The 11,492-nt window shown below is 51.1% G+C and overlaps 5 protein-coding genes across 5 annotated transcripts; 3 read left to right on the plus strand and 2 right to left on the minus strand.

Moving 5' to 3' along the window:
- Positions 1-45: 45 nt before the first annotated feature.
- aglA (putative alpha-galactosidase) lies at positions 46-1,641 on the minus strand (the record flags this gene model as incomplete). Its single annotated transcript, XM_041694994.1, has 1 exon — positions 46-1,641. One exon carries the CDS (start codon positions 1,639-1,641, stop codon positions 46-48), a length of 1,596 nt encoding a protein of 531 aa, XP_041560768.1.
- Positions 1,642-2,361: 720 nt separating this feature from the next.
- APUU_70153S (fungal specific transcription factor domain-containing protein) lies at positions 2,362-4,301 on the plus strand (the record flags this gene model as incomplete). Its single annotated transcript, XM_041694995.1, has 2 exons — positions 2,362-3,766; positions 3,829-4,301. 2 exons carry the CDS (start codon positions 2,362-2,364, stop codon positions 4,299-4,301), a joined length of 1,878 nt encoding a protein of 625 aa, XP_041560769.1.
- Positions 4,302-4,763: 462 nt separating this feature from the next.
- On the plus strand, positions 4,764-6,015 carry APUU_70154S (3-hydroxyacyl-CoA dehydrogenase family protein; the record flags this gene model as incomplete). The annotated part of the gene is made up of 5 exons (XM_041694996.1): positions 4,764-4,922; positions 4,984-5,178; positions 5,233-5,482; positions 5,545-5,671; positions 5,724-6,015. The coding sequence occupies 5 exons, from the start codon at positions 4,764-4,766 to the stop codon at positions 6,013-6,015; spliced, it is 1,023 nt and encodes a 340-aa protein (XP_041560770.1).
- Positions 6,016-6,063: 48 nt separating this feature from the next.
- On the minus strand, positions 6,064-8,586 carry APUU_70155A (uncharacterized protein; the record flags this gene model as incomplete). Its single annotated transcript, XM_041694997.1, has 7 exons — positions 6,064-6,553; positions 6,609-6,767; positions 6,821-7,004; positions 7,069-7,255; positions 7,317-7,383; positions 7,441-8,337; positions 8,399-8,586. 7 exons carry the CDS (start codon positions 8,584-8,586, stop codon positions 6,064-6,066), a joined length of 2,172 nt encoding a protein of 723 aa, XP_041560771.1.
- A 462-nt stretch (positions 8,587-9,048) lies between these two features.
- Positions 9,049-11,119, plus strand: APUU_70156S (flavin-containing monooxygenase; the record flags this gene model as incomplete). The annotated part of the gene is made up of 7 exons (XM_041694998.1): positions 9,049-9,368; positions 9,432-9,641; positions 9,700-9,857; positions 9,914-10,009; positions 10,061-10,158; positions 10,220-10,622; positions 10,677-11,119. The coding sequence occupies 7 exons, from the start codon at positions 9,049-9,051 to the stop codon at positions 11,117-11,119; spliced, it is 1,728 nt and encodes a 575-aa protein (XP_041560772.1).
- Between the last annotated feature and the right edge of the window lie 373 nt (positions 11,120-11,492).

The raw sequence follows: 11,492 nt of genomic DNA on the forward strand, positions 1-11,492 counted from the left end.
TATACTGGCCATTATACTGTTTGCATTACTTGCACAAGCGACTACCTAATTGCCAACAGTGACACCAACAGGCAAGCCATGTACCTGCTCGTTAAGCTCATATCCGCACACAACAGCAGTAGCAGCTCCATTGGCAGCCTCCGTCAGGCAGTTATTGGAATTGCCATTAACTAGATTACCCGAGACGTCGTAGCTCCAAGAATCCGAATCACAGCCAGACCGGGAAGACAGAACCACCCCCTCCTTGTCGACGATGCAATCTTCAGGGCTCAGCACGCTACTGATATGGCCATCCGATCGAATACTCCAGGTCTGCGCGTCAGATCCATCGCATGTAGCGAAGACGACGTTGCCAGAGGAGCTATCGGTGAGACACTTCATGCTGCGTGTGTTGAATATAAGGCCAGTAGGAGTAACAGGACCAGCGGAGTTGGCAATACGGAAGACAGCAGTTCCATGGGAGGCGACACTGTCCGCCGCAATACCGCTTTCACTGCTGGAGACGTCAATAGTCTCTCCAGTCCATAAGTTCTTGACTCTTAAACTCTTCACATGCCGGACGGCGCTGGGAGGGAAACCAATGCGCGCCCATGGGATTGTAATGTCGGCAACCGAGTCGCCCTTGTTCAGGGCAACGAGCACGCGGTCTCCGTTTTCAAGGCTCTTGGACAGGACATCCCACGTCTTATCACGGCTAACAAGTGTGGCCTGCTGGATCAGCCTGTCCTGGTTGACGGCGATGAGCTCTGTATTAGTGAGGTACTCGACCTCTTCAGGTGTGATAGCTGTCAAGTCCGTGCTAAGAATCAGGGGCGCGGAAAACGCGCACCAAAGGGCAAAGTGGCTTTTCCTCTCGTCAAGACTATACGAGGGATGGTCCACATTCAGAAAGTCGGGGTCGTTGAAGTAGCCCGGCTTCTGGTAGCGCGCCAGGCGGACATGATAGTTGTAGTTGTTCATCATGCTATCCCAGGAGGCTCCGTCAGGATAAGTCTGGATATCGTCCGAGTGGCGCGCCAGTTGGCCATACTTCTGGGCCCATCCCATGATAGTGTACCAGTCGGTCAAATTGTCCTTGTCGGCAAAATACGCCGGGGCAGAGTCAGAGAATATCATCGGGTTCTCTACGGACGAGAGCAGGCTGTGCCAACGGCTGTAGACCTCATGATAGACTTCCTCAGTGCTGGGATCAGGCATATTACAGCCGTCCATTTTCAGATACTCGAAGCCCCATTTAGTAAAATCGTCGTAGTCGATCTGCTCGTGGTCGAGAGCACCAGGGTATCCGCCACAGGAGAGATTGCCGGCATCGGTATAGATTCCTGGGATGAAGCCGTTGGACTTGAGATGGGCCGTGAGCCAGTAGAGGCCCCGGGGGAATTTTGTGTCATCCCAGACCATGGAGCCATTTGAGGCTCGCTCTTTAGTTGACCATGCGTCGTCAAGGTTGATGCGGTTGTAGCCAGCGGAGAGCAGCCCATGCTTGATCATGGAATCGGCAGCATCGACGAAAATCGCCTCGCTGATATTGGTTTCGTAGCGGGCCCAGTTGTTAAAGCCCATCGGCGGTAAAGGAAGAATGGGCTGGGCCATGGCATCAGCCATGTGAAGCAGCGAGAGCATGAAGATACGGTTGAACATGGTGGTGTTTACTAATAGTAATAAGTTCAGGAGACAAAAGCAGTGAACGGTATTTATTCCCAGGCCCATGCATACATCCCAGACAGCCGATCGGGTCGCGTATTGTGCTCAGTGGAAGCGATGCATCTGCGCTGTGGCCTCCATGTAACGTTCTGTCTGCTCCAGTGTAGCACCAGCTGGGGGTGTTCTTAACGTCGCATGATCGGCACTATGGACAGAGCCTGCAGCCAGGCCGGTTATAGCTCTTGTTGTCATGTTGCAGCAAGGGATGATATTGATAATTGCTGATGGCCCAGCAAGTGTACTAGTCGCTGACTGTAGTAGTTAGCTAGGGGGTTACAGCTCAAGGTCTACTGCATACATTCATGACCCCAATTACCCCAAGTTAGAGTGACGGGGAGTTAAGCAGAGTCTGTCTCGGTTAATTCCGCACTCCAAACTGAGAAGAGTCATTAATTAATCATTAATCAGTCCCCCAACTCCCCTAACTCCGTTACCCCACAGCACCTCGACTGTCATTACGTGCAGATGGCCAGAGACGCCAATCCGGCCAAACGACGTCGAAACAGAGTCGCAGTCTCTTGCTTCAGCTGCCGCGCACTCAAGACGAAATGCGACAACGTCCGCCCGGTATGTTCCACTTGCGCCCGCAACGGCCGCCAATGCACTTGGATGCAGGAGGGTATATCCGGAGGATCAGCCAGAGATGCGTAAGTATTTATGCCCAGTAATCTAGAGCTAGAAGTCAACATCCACAGGTACTTGCGCAGTCTGGAAAAGCGCCTCGAGGCTATAGAGGGATCCCGGCAGCGAACAGAGAGCAGCTCGCGAAGACACCAACTGGGAGACGATGCTACAGGCCATGACGTGTCTTGTCCCAGGGATACAGTATCTCCTGCACCGCAACACCGAGGCCCGTCGTCAATCGTGGTGGATGCGAATGTCTCCATCGGAACGTCCTTTACGCAGTTAATCCTCCGCAGCATCTATGGACGCGATTCAACAACACACGCAGTGACAACCCCCGATGAGATGCGTGCTGGTAATGAGCCTGGGGTGCTCCATGACGACCTATACGCTCTACCAGCCAATGCAGCCGCAGTGCTGAATCGGTATTTCGAACACAGACACCTTCTCACCCCGCTGTTCCACCAGCCCAGCGCTAGAGTAATGTTCGACGCGGCGCTGAACTGTCCATCCCAGGAACGATATAAACATCGACCTGCTTTTGTAATCCTTAATATGATTCTTGCGCTGTGCACCTCGCATTGGCTGGAGGATCGGGCCACCATTACCGCGCGGAAACACTACGATATCGCCATGGCTCTGCTTCAACCTACTCTCCTCCGTGAATGGAGTCTAGAATGTGTCCAGGCTTTGCTTCTTGGGGCTAGGTACCTCCAAACAACCAGTCGAGGCGACGAATGCTGGAATGTCCTAGGCCTTGCAGTTCGGATAGCTTACGGGTTACGTCTCCATCAAGAACCACCAAGCACAGACCCGATTCCGCTCCGCGAAACTAAACGCAGGATATGGTATGTTGCGTATATGCTTGACATGCATTGGAGTATGGTATACGAGCGTCCACCATCAGCAAGATCCTCCGACTTCTCAGTTAGTCTGCCGGAAGACCTCGACGACGATTGCATCCAGGAACAGAGAATCCTATACCCCAGCCCAAGACAGCCGTCCAATATGTCGTTCTTCTTACAGAATGTCAAGCTCTACCGCATAGTTGAGAAAGCAATTACCGACACAGCAACCCCTCGAAACCCAGCAGAGCTCCTGGTTTCGCTCGATAACGACTACCAGGAATGGCTGCGTGAGCGTCCACCACATCTCATCCTGGATATCGAAAACCCCAACAACGAACCGGCCTGGATTCTGGCGCTCCGTGGGAATATGGTTTGTATTCTGATCCACCGGCAATCCCTCGAACTGAGCCTGCACCAGCAGCAATCCAGGTCTGAGGCGGCCAAACCAGAGTCGTCAATGACCGATAATATCCTCCGCTCCAGCCACCGGATCTGCGTCACCGCTGCAATAGAGTCCATAGATATCGTTGAGCTACGACACGAGCAGACTAAAAAGACCGCAGGCTTGGATTGGTATAATATCTACTACCGTACGCGCTATTTACGCCATTCCTCGCTCCTTTGATAGCGGCACTATGCTAACGCGTATCAGTATTCAACGCCGTCATCACCCTCGTTTCATACATCCTCAACCCTCTCTACTCCTCCGACCGTCGCGCCCTCGATAAGATGGACAAAGCCCTGCACATGATCAAATCCATGTCTAGGAACCATTCCTTCGCGAAATGGGCGCATTCCTTTCTCCAGCAGCTTACCAGCTACATGCATCAGTTACTCGTACCGCAGGAAGAAGGCCATACCCAAACTGAGACCTTGCGGCAGAGCACCAGCCAGGGATATACCTTTGCCAACGATGGAATTGCTTCTCTACCCGCGACGACAACAGGTGCTCCAACTGGGTTCCCTGATAGTAGCGCCGATCCCTTCCAGCTAGATCTGCAGACGATATTTGGGAATGCGCAGGATCTGTCGGCTAATCTGGAGACGCAGCTAGAGAGTTTTAGTGCCGGTGATCTTGCGGCGGATCCGATGTGGATGTTTGGTGATGGCGGCCATGGTGTTTGATATTGAACGAGGCGGTTGGATGACCGGTGAATTACGTTAACTAAAGACCTCTCTTATTATTGTCAGATAAGGTCTGCCGATCCTTCTTAAGTCTGGTTAGCCTTAAGGATATTCTGTGAACAAGTAGAAAAGAGTCCTTAGTAGGTTCATTAACTAAAGAATAAGAGATATATTAAAGTATAGATCTTAAAAAGTAGACTGGCTTTAATTCTAAAGATAATAGATACTTAGTAGAATAGCAAGGTGGATTGACTTGAGTTGAAAGCCCCCCATCTCCTGCGTACTGCAGATTGTCCTGCCCCGCAGGAATATCCGAGAGCATTCGGCATTTTGCACCCAGTGCGCTCCGGCCGAACAGGTCTTAAGCAGGCATGGAAGTAAACGCCGAGCGGTCATCCTGGGTAATAAATACCCCAGAGTCGCCGAGGCATCTACAGTGGGTCTGCGATCACCAAGACGTAGATGGCCCAATTGCGCGCAGATAAGAGTCGAATTGTGGCCGTGAGAAGCGTCAGGACTGGCAAATACGTTGTTCGAAACTTCAATGATATGTCGAAAGTCCAACAGAAGTGTGTTACCCTCTTGGGTGCCGGGACTCAAGGGGCGCGTCTGGCATACATGGTAACTCGGCCAGAGATATGTGGCATAACAAGGTTGTGGTAATAGACTGACTATACTCCAGTGGTCTCGCTGTGGAAGCCCCGTGAATCTCATCGATAAGAGTCAGAAGCAGCTTGAACTTGCCGGGAAGAAGGTTCTGGCTTTGAGAGAGGAGGGAAGCGTCCTGGGCCTGCTAGGGGGTCAATGGGGCGATGTCACCCCTGCGACGAGCGAAAAGCTCAAACACGCTATTTGGGAATCGTGGCTTGTCATTGAGGTAAAAGGATCGCCTTCCCTTTTTCTCTAGAAATATCCCTGACAAGCTTGCAAGTGTGTCCCTGAGTCATTGTCTCTAAAGCGAGCTGTCGCTGAGGAGCTCGACCAGCTGGCTGGGCCCGAGACAATAATCGCCTCCAACTCCAGTAGTTACACGATTACTGAAATTCTGGAGGGACTGAAGACAAAGTATCCTGATAGGCTCCTGAGCCTACACTCATGTAAGTCGCTGCTGCCGCCTGCACAGTCGAAACCCAAGCCCCAGCCTGACAAAGATGTCACAGATTGGCCACCAGAGACCTCGGGTAGGATGTCTACAAGTTCTAAACCTGGTTTCGTGTAGTCGGCGACTAACTATGTGAAACAGCTATTGAGATCATGGGCTCTGGCAACACGAGACCGGATATCATATCTCTTCTAAAAAGAAAAACCGGAGCTCATGGTTTCGAGCCCTTCCACGTGCAGAAGCCGTCGATGGGCTACATTTACAACAGGTATGTGAGCGATGCGCCCCGATGTGCTAGATTGAACTTACTGTGATTGCAGGATCTGGGCGGCGATCAAGCGGGAAGCCTTGTTTGCGCTAGATGAGGGTGTTGCGTCACCGCAAGAAATTGATGGGATTTTCAAGGCCGTGTTAAAAACACCTAAGGGACCGTGTGAACAAATGGATGTCGTTGGGTTGGATGTGGTGCTTGACATCGAGAATCACTACGCAGATGTTCGGCCGGGTCTCCCTGAGGAACCCCGAAAGTATTTACAGCAGATGATAGCACAAGGCAGGTTGGGTGTTAAAACTGGCTCCGGGTTTTTCGAATACGGAAATACCAAGAAATAAAAAGGTGCATGAGACTGTTCTGTTAATACAGGAGGGATTATATGAGTTTCAAAACGTTCGGCCCTGTAAGAACCCGAGATGGGATGGAAATAGGCTCAAATCAAGATCAAAGTCGCTCTGGCCAGAATCCCATATAACGTCCGATATGAGCTGATCGGTTTCCACTATGCCAAAATCTTCATGCCCCTGCCGGGGAGGCGCATTGTTGGTTACGAGATACTGATCGGTGTTGCCGCCTGAATAGCTTGGGGGACTGCTATTGTTCGGCAGTGGTTGAATAGACTGCTGTCCGAGATGCCGGTCCCTGTTTGAGATGCCGTCTGGTATTTGAGCCGAGTAGGATCCATGCCCAGTTAGCCTCTTCATGAGTTTGATAAAAAGACGAAGGATCCAGCCAGCCACGGGCCACCCCTTGGCGAGTTCGCTCATTCCTAATATACACTGCCGAGCTCGGTTTTCAGCCAGTTGCTTTTGAACTGCATCGGTACTTCGAATGGTCAGAGCGTGGATTGTCAAGGCCGCAAAGATCGCAGGAACCCTAAAGTGAGATGGTTAATATCTGCCCGCTGTGATATCGGCAAAAGCCTACATACAGGTGCAGCTGTCCAACGGCCATTGTTTCTGCAGTTAATAGATCTTCGACAATCCTGGTGGTAGCGTCCGCTGCAGCTCTTGCTTTCTTATTGAGCAATTGGGGCTGTTCTGTTTCATAACTACGACCGTCTGGACGGAAGAGCAAAATCTGACAATTGCTAGGTGTATATGAGGGCTAGCTCAGCGAAATCAATAACTGAGGAAGACTTACTAGTAACTGGCATGCAGCATAGCAGACCAGAAGGGCGCACCGAGTGTTTCATCCACCGATGTGCGGCGGAGCTCTGAAGGAAGGTTTTTCTCCCACTCGTACAGATCCTTGCTCAGATCGTCCACTGATGGAATATTGAGCCTCACCTTGCGAGGTGAAAATTGATGATTGAGAAGCTTTCCCACTAGTCAAAGTTGTCAGATTTAAAGCGAAGCTGGGACCGAGATGGTTATCTAAAGGGAGCTCACGCATGACTGCAAGTTTAGCCATTTCAATGACATATGATCTGTGGTACTGACATTCTGTGGGGAGAAACTCGCTTGCAGATTCATGATCAACCAGAAAGTCCTCCTCGTCCAGAATCTCGACGTCACAATCCTCGTCATTGATTCTGCAAGGGCGGCCGAGTGCCGCTGCTGCATGGCGATCGCGAATCTATACAGCAAGTTGCTCGTTAGACTTTGGTTTCATAGTTACTGAGAAATATCGCACTCACATAGATGGACCACCATATCCTCTTCCACATTGAGCGTTGTCGGGATGACATACCAGAATTAGCCGTCCTGATAAAACGAGCAGGTGTCATTAACAGCTGTCATAGTAGGGCTGGACCGACATACGAACGATGCATTCCTAGGGTTTGAGCGAGACCTATGGCCGCCCCGAGCCAGTGCCAGGTGTCCTTCTGATCCTCTGGGCCTTCCCACCAGAAGGCCAACAGGAAAAGCACCGCCGCAAGCGTGTCCTTGTTTTGCTCACAATCCATATCGTACAGGGCTTTGGCACGAAGGTAAAATGTCCTTCGAGCACTATATCGATCGAGAAAACCCGTACGTTTTAAGGTGTCCTCACTACAAATAATTGAGGCAAGAAAGTAAATGGTCTGCTGCACCAGTAGGGATGCTCTGTTGAAACGATAGAGGGTGCAAAAGCCCTGGCGATCCAGGACAGGGAAGGCAGGCTGGACATAATTAAAGAAAATATAGAGGAACTCGTCTCTTACATCCTGGGGTGGCAATGTGAAGGCGCCGTGCATGTTGAGATATGCTAGCGTCGCCGGATCGGAGTCTTTCAAGCCCTCTGCAGAATTATGTCCATGTTCGGCAACATCATTGGGGATTGGATAGTGGAGCTGGAGATGGGCAGACGAGCCAGATAGTGATCGTACTACATATGCCAGGCTAAAGGACTCGCCCATGTAGTATGTACGCACAACTTCCGTCGACACCCCCGGCGATTCCACATCGGGTCCGGCATCCGCCAGTCGAGCGAAGAGCATTTCCGGGCCTTCACTGCTGCCATAGCCCTCTCGAACATTGTCGGAGGACACTAAATCAGCAGTCGCTGGTGGGCTTGGTGCCTGGCCGAGGGACTGTGGCCCAGCTGGGCAGCGGGTCACTTCGGGGCCAGTACGCGGTGTACCAGGGACGGGAGCGCCCAGATTGGCCTCAGTTGATGTCGGAATGCAGGGAGATACATTGCTTGCCCCGGCGGCTGCAGGAATCCTTCGAATGTACCTGCATTGGGCTCAATATGAAACTTCTACTGAGGGGGGCTGTAAGGTTGTGTATAACGTACTTGCCTCGCCGACTGTCGATCAGCTCACACTCGGTTCCGCGCAGCCGACAGTGCCAGCATGGTCGCACCTCGCCGGCGTCGCATTTGACACGCCGACGATGACACGGCTTGCACGCGACCTTGGTCCTTTTCGCTGGCCGCTTGGCTGCCTGGGTCGGCAATGCGCCCGGTTGTCCTGGAGAGGACATTACGTAACGAAGAAGGCCGAGAGACGGCCTGTGGAGGCGATCGTATCAGACGAAAGGCCAGATAGAACAGGAATACTAGCGATTACAGAGCTGGCCGTATATGAGCATATGCTTTGCCTTCTTTGCGGGGGAGTGGGAGTAGCAATGGAGGCAGAAGTGGGAAGACGCCTCGGCAACTGAGCCACTTCTTATAGGGCCACCAATAACTTAACCAGCGCCCAGAAAGTCTCCGTATGGTGACAAATCCCCATTTCGGTTTGAACCAGGAAATGGCATCCGGCAACTCAAGCCCCATGTCGCCGACCCGAATCGCCGACTTGCTCCTCCCCGCAGAAGATCAGGCTCCACGCAGACCAGTGGCCTGCACCTCGGACGGGTGCCATATTAGTTAAATATTCATGATTGCCGCAGTGAGGCTATTTTGCTGCCTTTGGAAAGGCCTTGCTAGTCTGGCACTTCAATATGACCAACTCCACTGCAACAAATGGCCCCGAGCCTAGAACAACGAGCAGCACAAACGGCACGCCCGCCTACACGGTGGATGAGAAGCCTTTGGGGACTGCCCGCTCGATCAGAGTCATCGCAATCGGTGCCGGCGCATCAGGCTTGAACTTTGCACGCCAAATCGAACTGCATATGCCCAACATAGACTTGACCATCTATGAGAAGAACACAGATGTTGGGGGCACTTGGTTCGAGAATAGATATCCAGGCTGTGCTTGTGATATTCCGGCTCACAACTATCAGTTCACCTGGGAGCCGAATGCGAACTGGTCAACTTTGTAAGTGGATAGACATAGTATAAACCTCGAAGTGTCAGAGATATCCCGCTAATTTCTACCTAGCTACGCCCGCGCCCCTGAGATCCTGGAGTACTTCCGCACTGTAGCCCGGAAGTATGATCTCTACCGACATATCAAGCTGAACCACCGTGTCGTGAATGCGGAATGGGATGAAACTAAGGGTACGTGGCAGCTTCAAATCGAAGACTCCGCAACTGGAGCCACCTTTGAGGACTCTTGCCACTTCATGATTTCGGCATCTGGTATCCTGAAGTATGTACACCTCCGGTCTTGCTAGGAATTAGTTTGTGTTCTGACAACCAGCGCATAGTAACTGGAAATGGCCCGATATCCAGGGTCTGCATTCTTTCAAGGGCCAGCTCCTCCACAGCGCAGCCTGGGACAAAGATGTTGACTGGCGTGGCAAAAAGGTTGCTGTGCTTGGGTGTGGCTCATCCGGCGTGCAGATTGTGCCGACAATTCAGCCAGGTAGGCTGTTACGGCGTTGATGGATAATGAGCTTGAATTCTAATGATTTGAACCAGAGGTCGAACATCTCACAACATTCATCCGGACTCCAACTTGGATTACTGCTGGGTTTGCCCAAAGCAAGGCCGGACCCGGCGGTGCAAACTTTGAATGTAGGTATTCTTAATCCGACAGGTTTAGGTGGTTACTGACGTACCATACAGTCGGCCAGGAGCAAAAGAAGCAATTTCAAAAAGATCCGGAAGCATATTTGCAATATCGAAAGGATATTGAACACGAACTGAACACTAGATTCAAATTTGTGAGAACGCCAACTCTAGGGTGATTCACGCGCCTCACAGATTGCTAATTCAGTCCACTAGATTCTTAAAAATAGCCCAGAGCAGGCTGAAGCTGTTAGATTCTCTATTAACGAGATGACGCGGAAGCTCGGTGAAGACTCACCTCTACTGAAGTATATGATTCCCTCATTTGCCGTTGGGTGTCGCAGACCGACCCCGGGAAACGGATATCTCGAATCCCTAACCAAGGACAACGTCCGAGTGGTGACTTCGGGTATAGCTGAGATTGTACCAGACGGTATAAAGCTAACTACTGGGGAGGTCATCTCCATTGATATATTTATCTGTGCAACCGGATTTGATATCTCTTTCCGGCCACGCTATCCTGTAGTGGGCCTCAATGGCATCACGTTGGCAGAGCAGTGGAAAGTAAAGCCCAATGCGTACTTATCTCTGGCGGTCCCCAATTTCCCTAATCACTTCAGTATGGTGTCTCAACTCCTGCCATTTTGTTCAAACCCAGCTGACACAAACGCAGTGTTCCTAGGTCCTGCAGCCCCGATTGGGCACGGATCAGTGCTCCCCATCACTGAACATGCAGCAAAATACATCCTTCACATGATCCGCAAATGCCAGACGCAGGATGTCAAATCTGTTAGTGTTTCCCAGGAAGCGGTTGACGATTTCAATGAGCACATTCAAGAATTCATGAAACGTACTGCTTGGAGTACACACTGTCGATCGTGGTTCAAGAACGGCACTGTAGATGGACCTATTGTTGCATTGCACCCAGGAAGTCGAATTCACTGGTTCCATATGCTCAATGAGCCTCGCTACGAGGACTATATCTGGCGGAGGCAGCGCGCGAATCGGTTTTCATACTTGGGCAATGGATTCTCCACCAAAGAAGGGAAGGGCAAAGATACTGCCTACTACTTCGATCACCCAGAATCTGGTTTTGAATTCATCGGTGATCTATGATGTTGCCTCTCTCTCCGACTATAATTTAGGAAGTTGTGTGCAGAAGAAATAGATATACATCCTAATCGCGTACACATGCAAGCCCATATATATAGTACATGCCTGTTTAACATCTACCGAGAAATGGAAATAGTACAAGCTCCCAATAAACCATCAGAAAATCATTAATGTCGTTTTAGTAGAGGACAAAGTCTTATGTGTGCTGTCATTTCGGTCACTGCCGATGAAGTCTGCGCAGCTTGGTTCTGGGATATCCAGATACCCCATGTATGCGGTTTATCGTGCAAGTCAAAATAATACCTCGGCGTCTTACTCCCATGCGTCCTGTAGCAGATTCGGTGGAATATTTCGGTTTCCTGCGGCAAGTAAATCA

The sequence above is a fragment of the Aspergillus puulaauensis genome, chromosome 7, assembly GCF_016861865.1.
Source record: "Aspergillus puulaauensis MK2 DNA, chromosome 7, nearly complete sequence".
In the NCBI taxonomy this organism is placed as follows: domain Eukaryota; kingdom Fungi; phylum Ascomycota; class Eurotiomycetes; order Eurotiales; family Aspergillaceae; genus Aspergillus; species Aspergillus puulaauensis.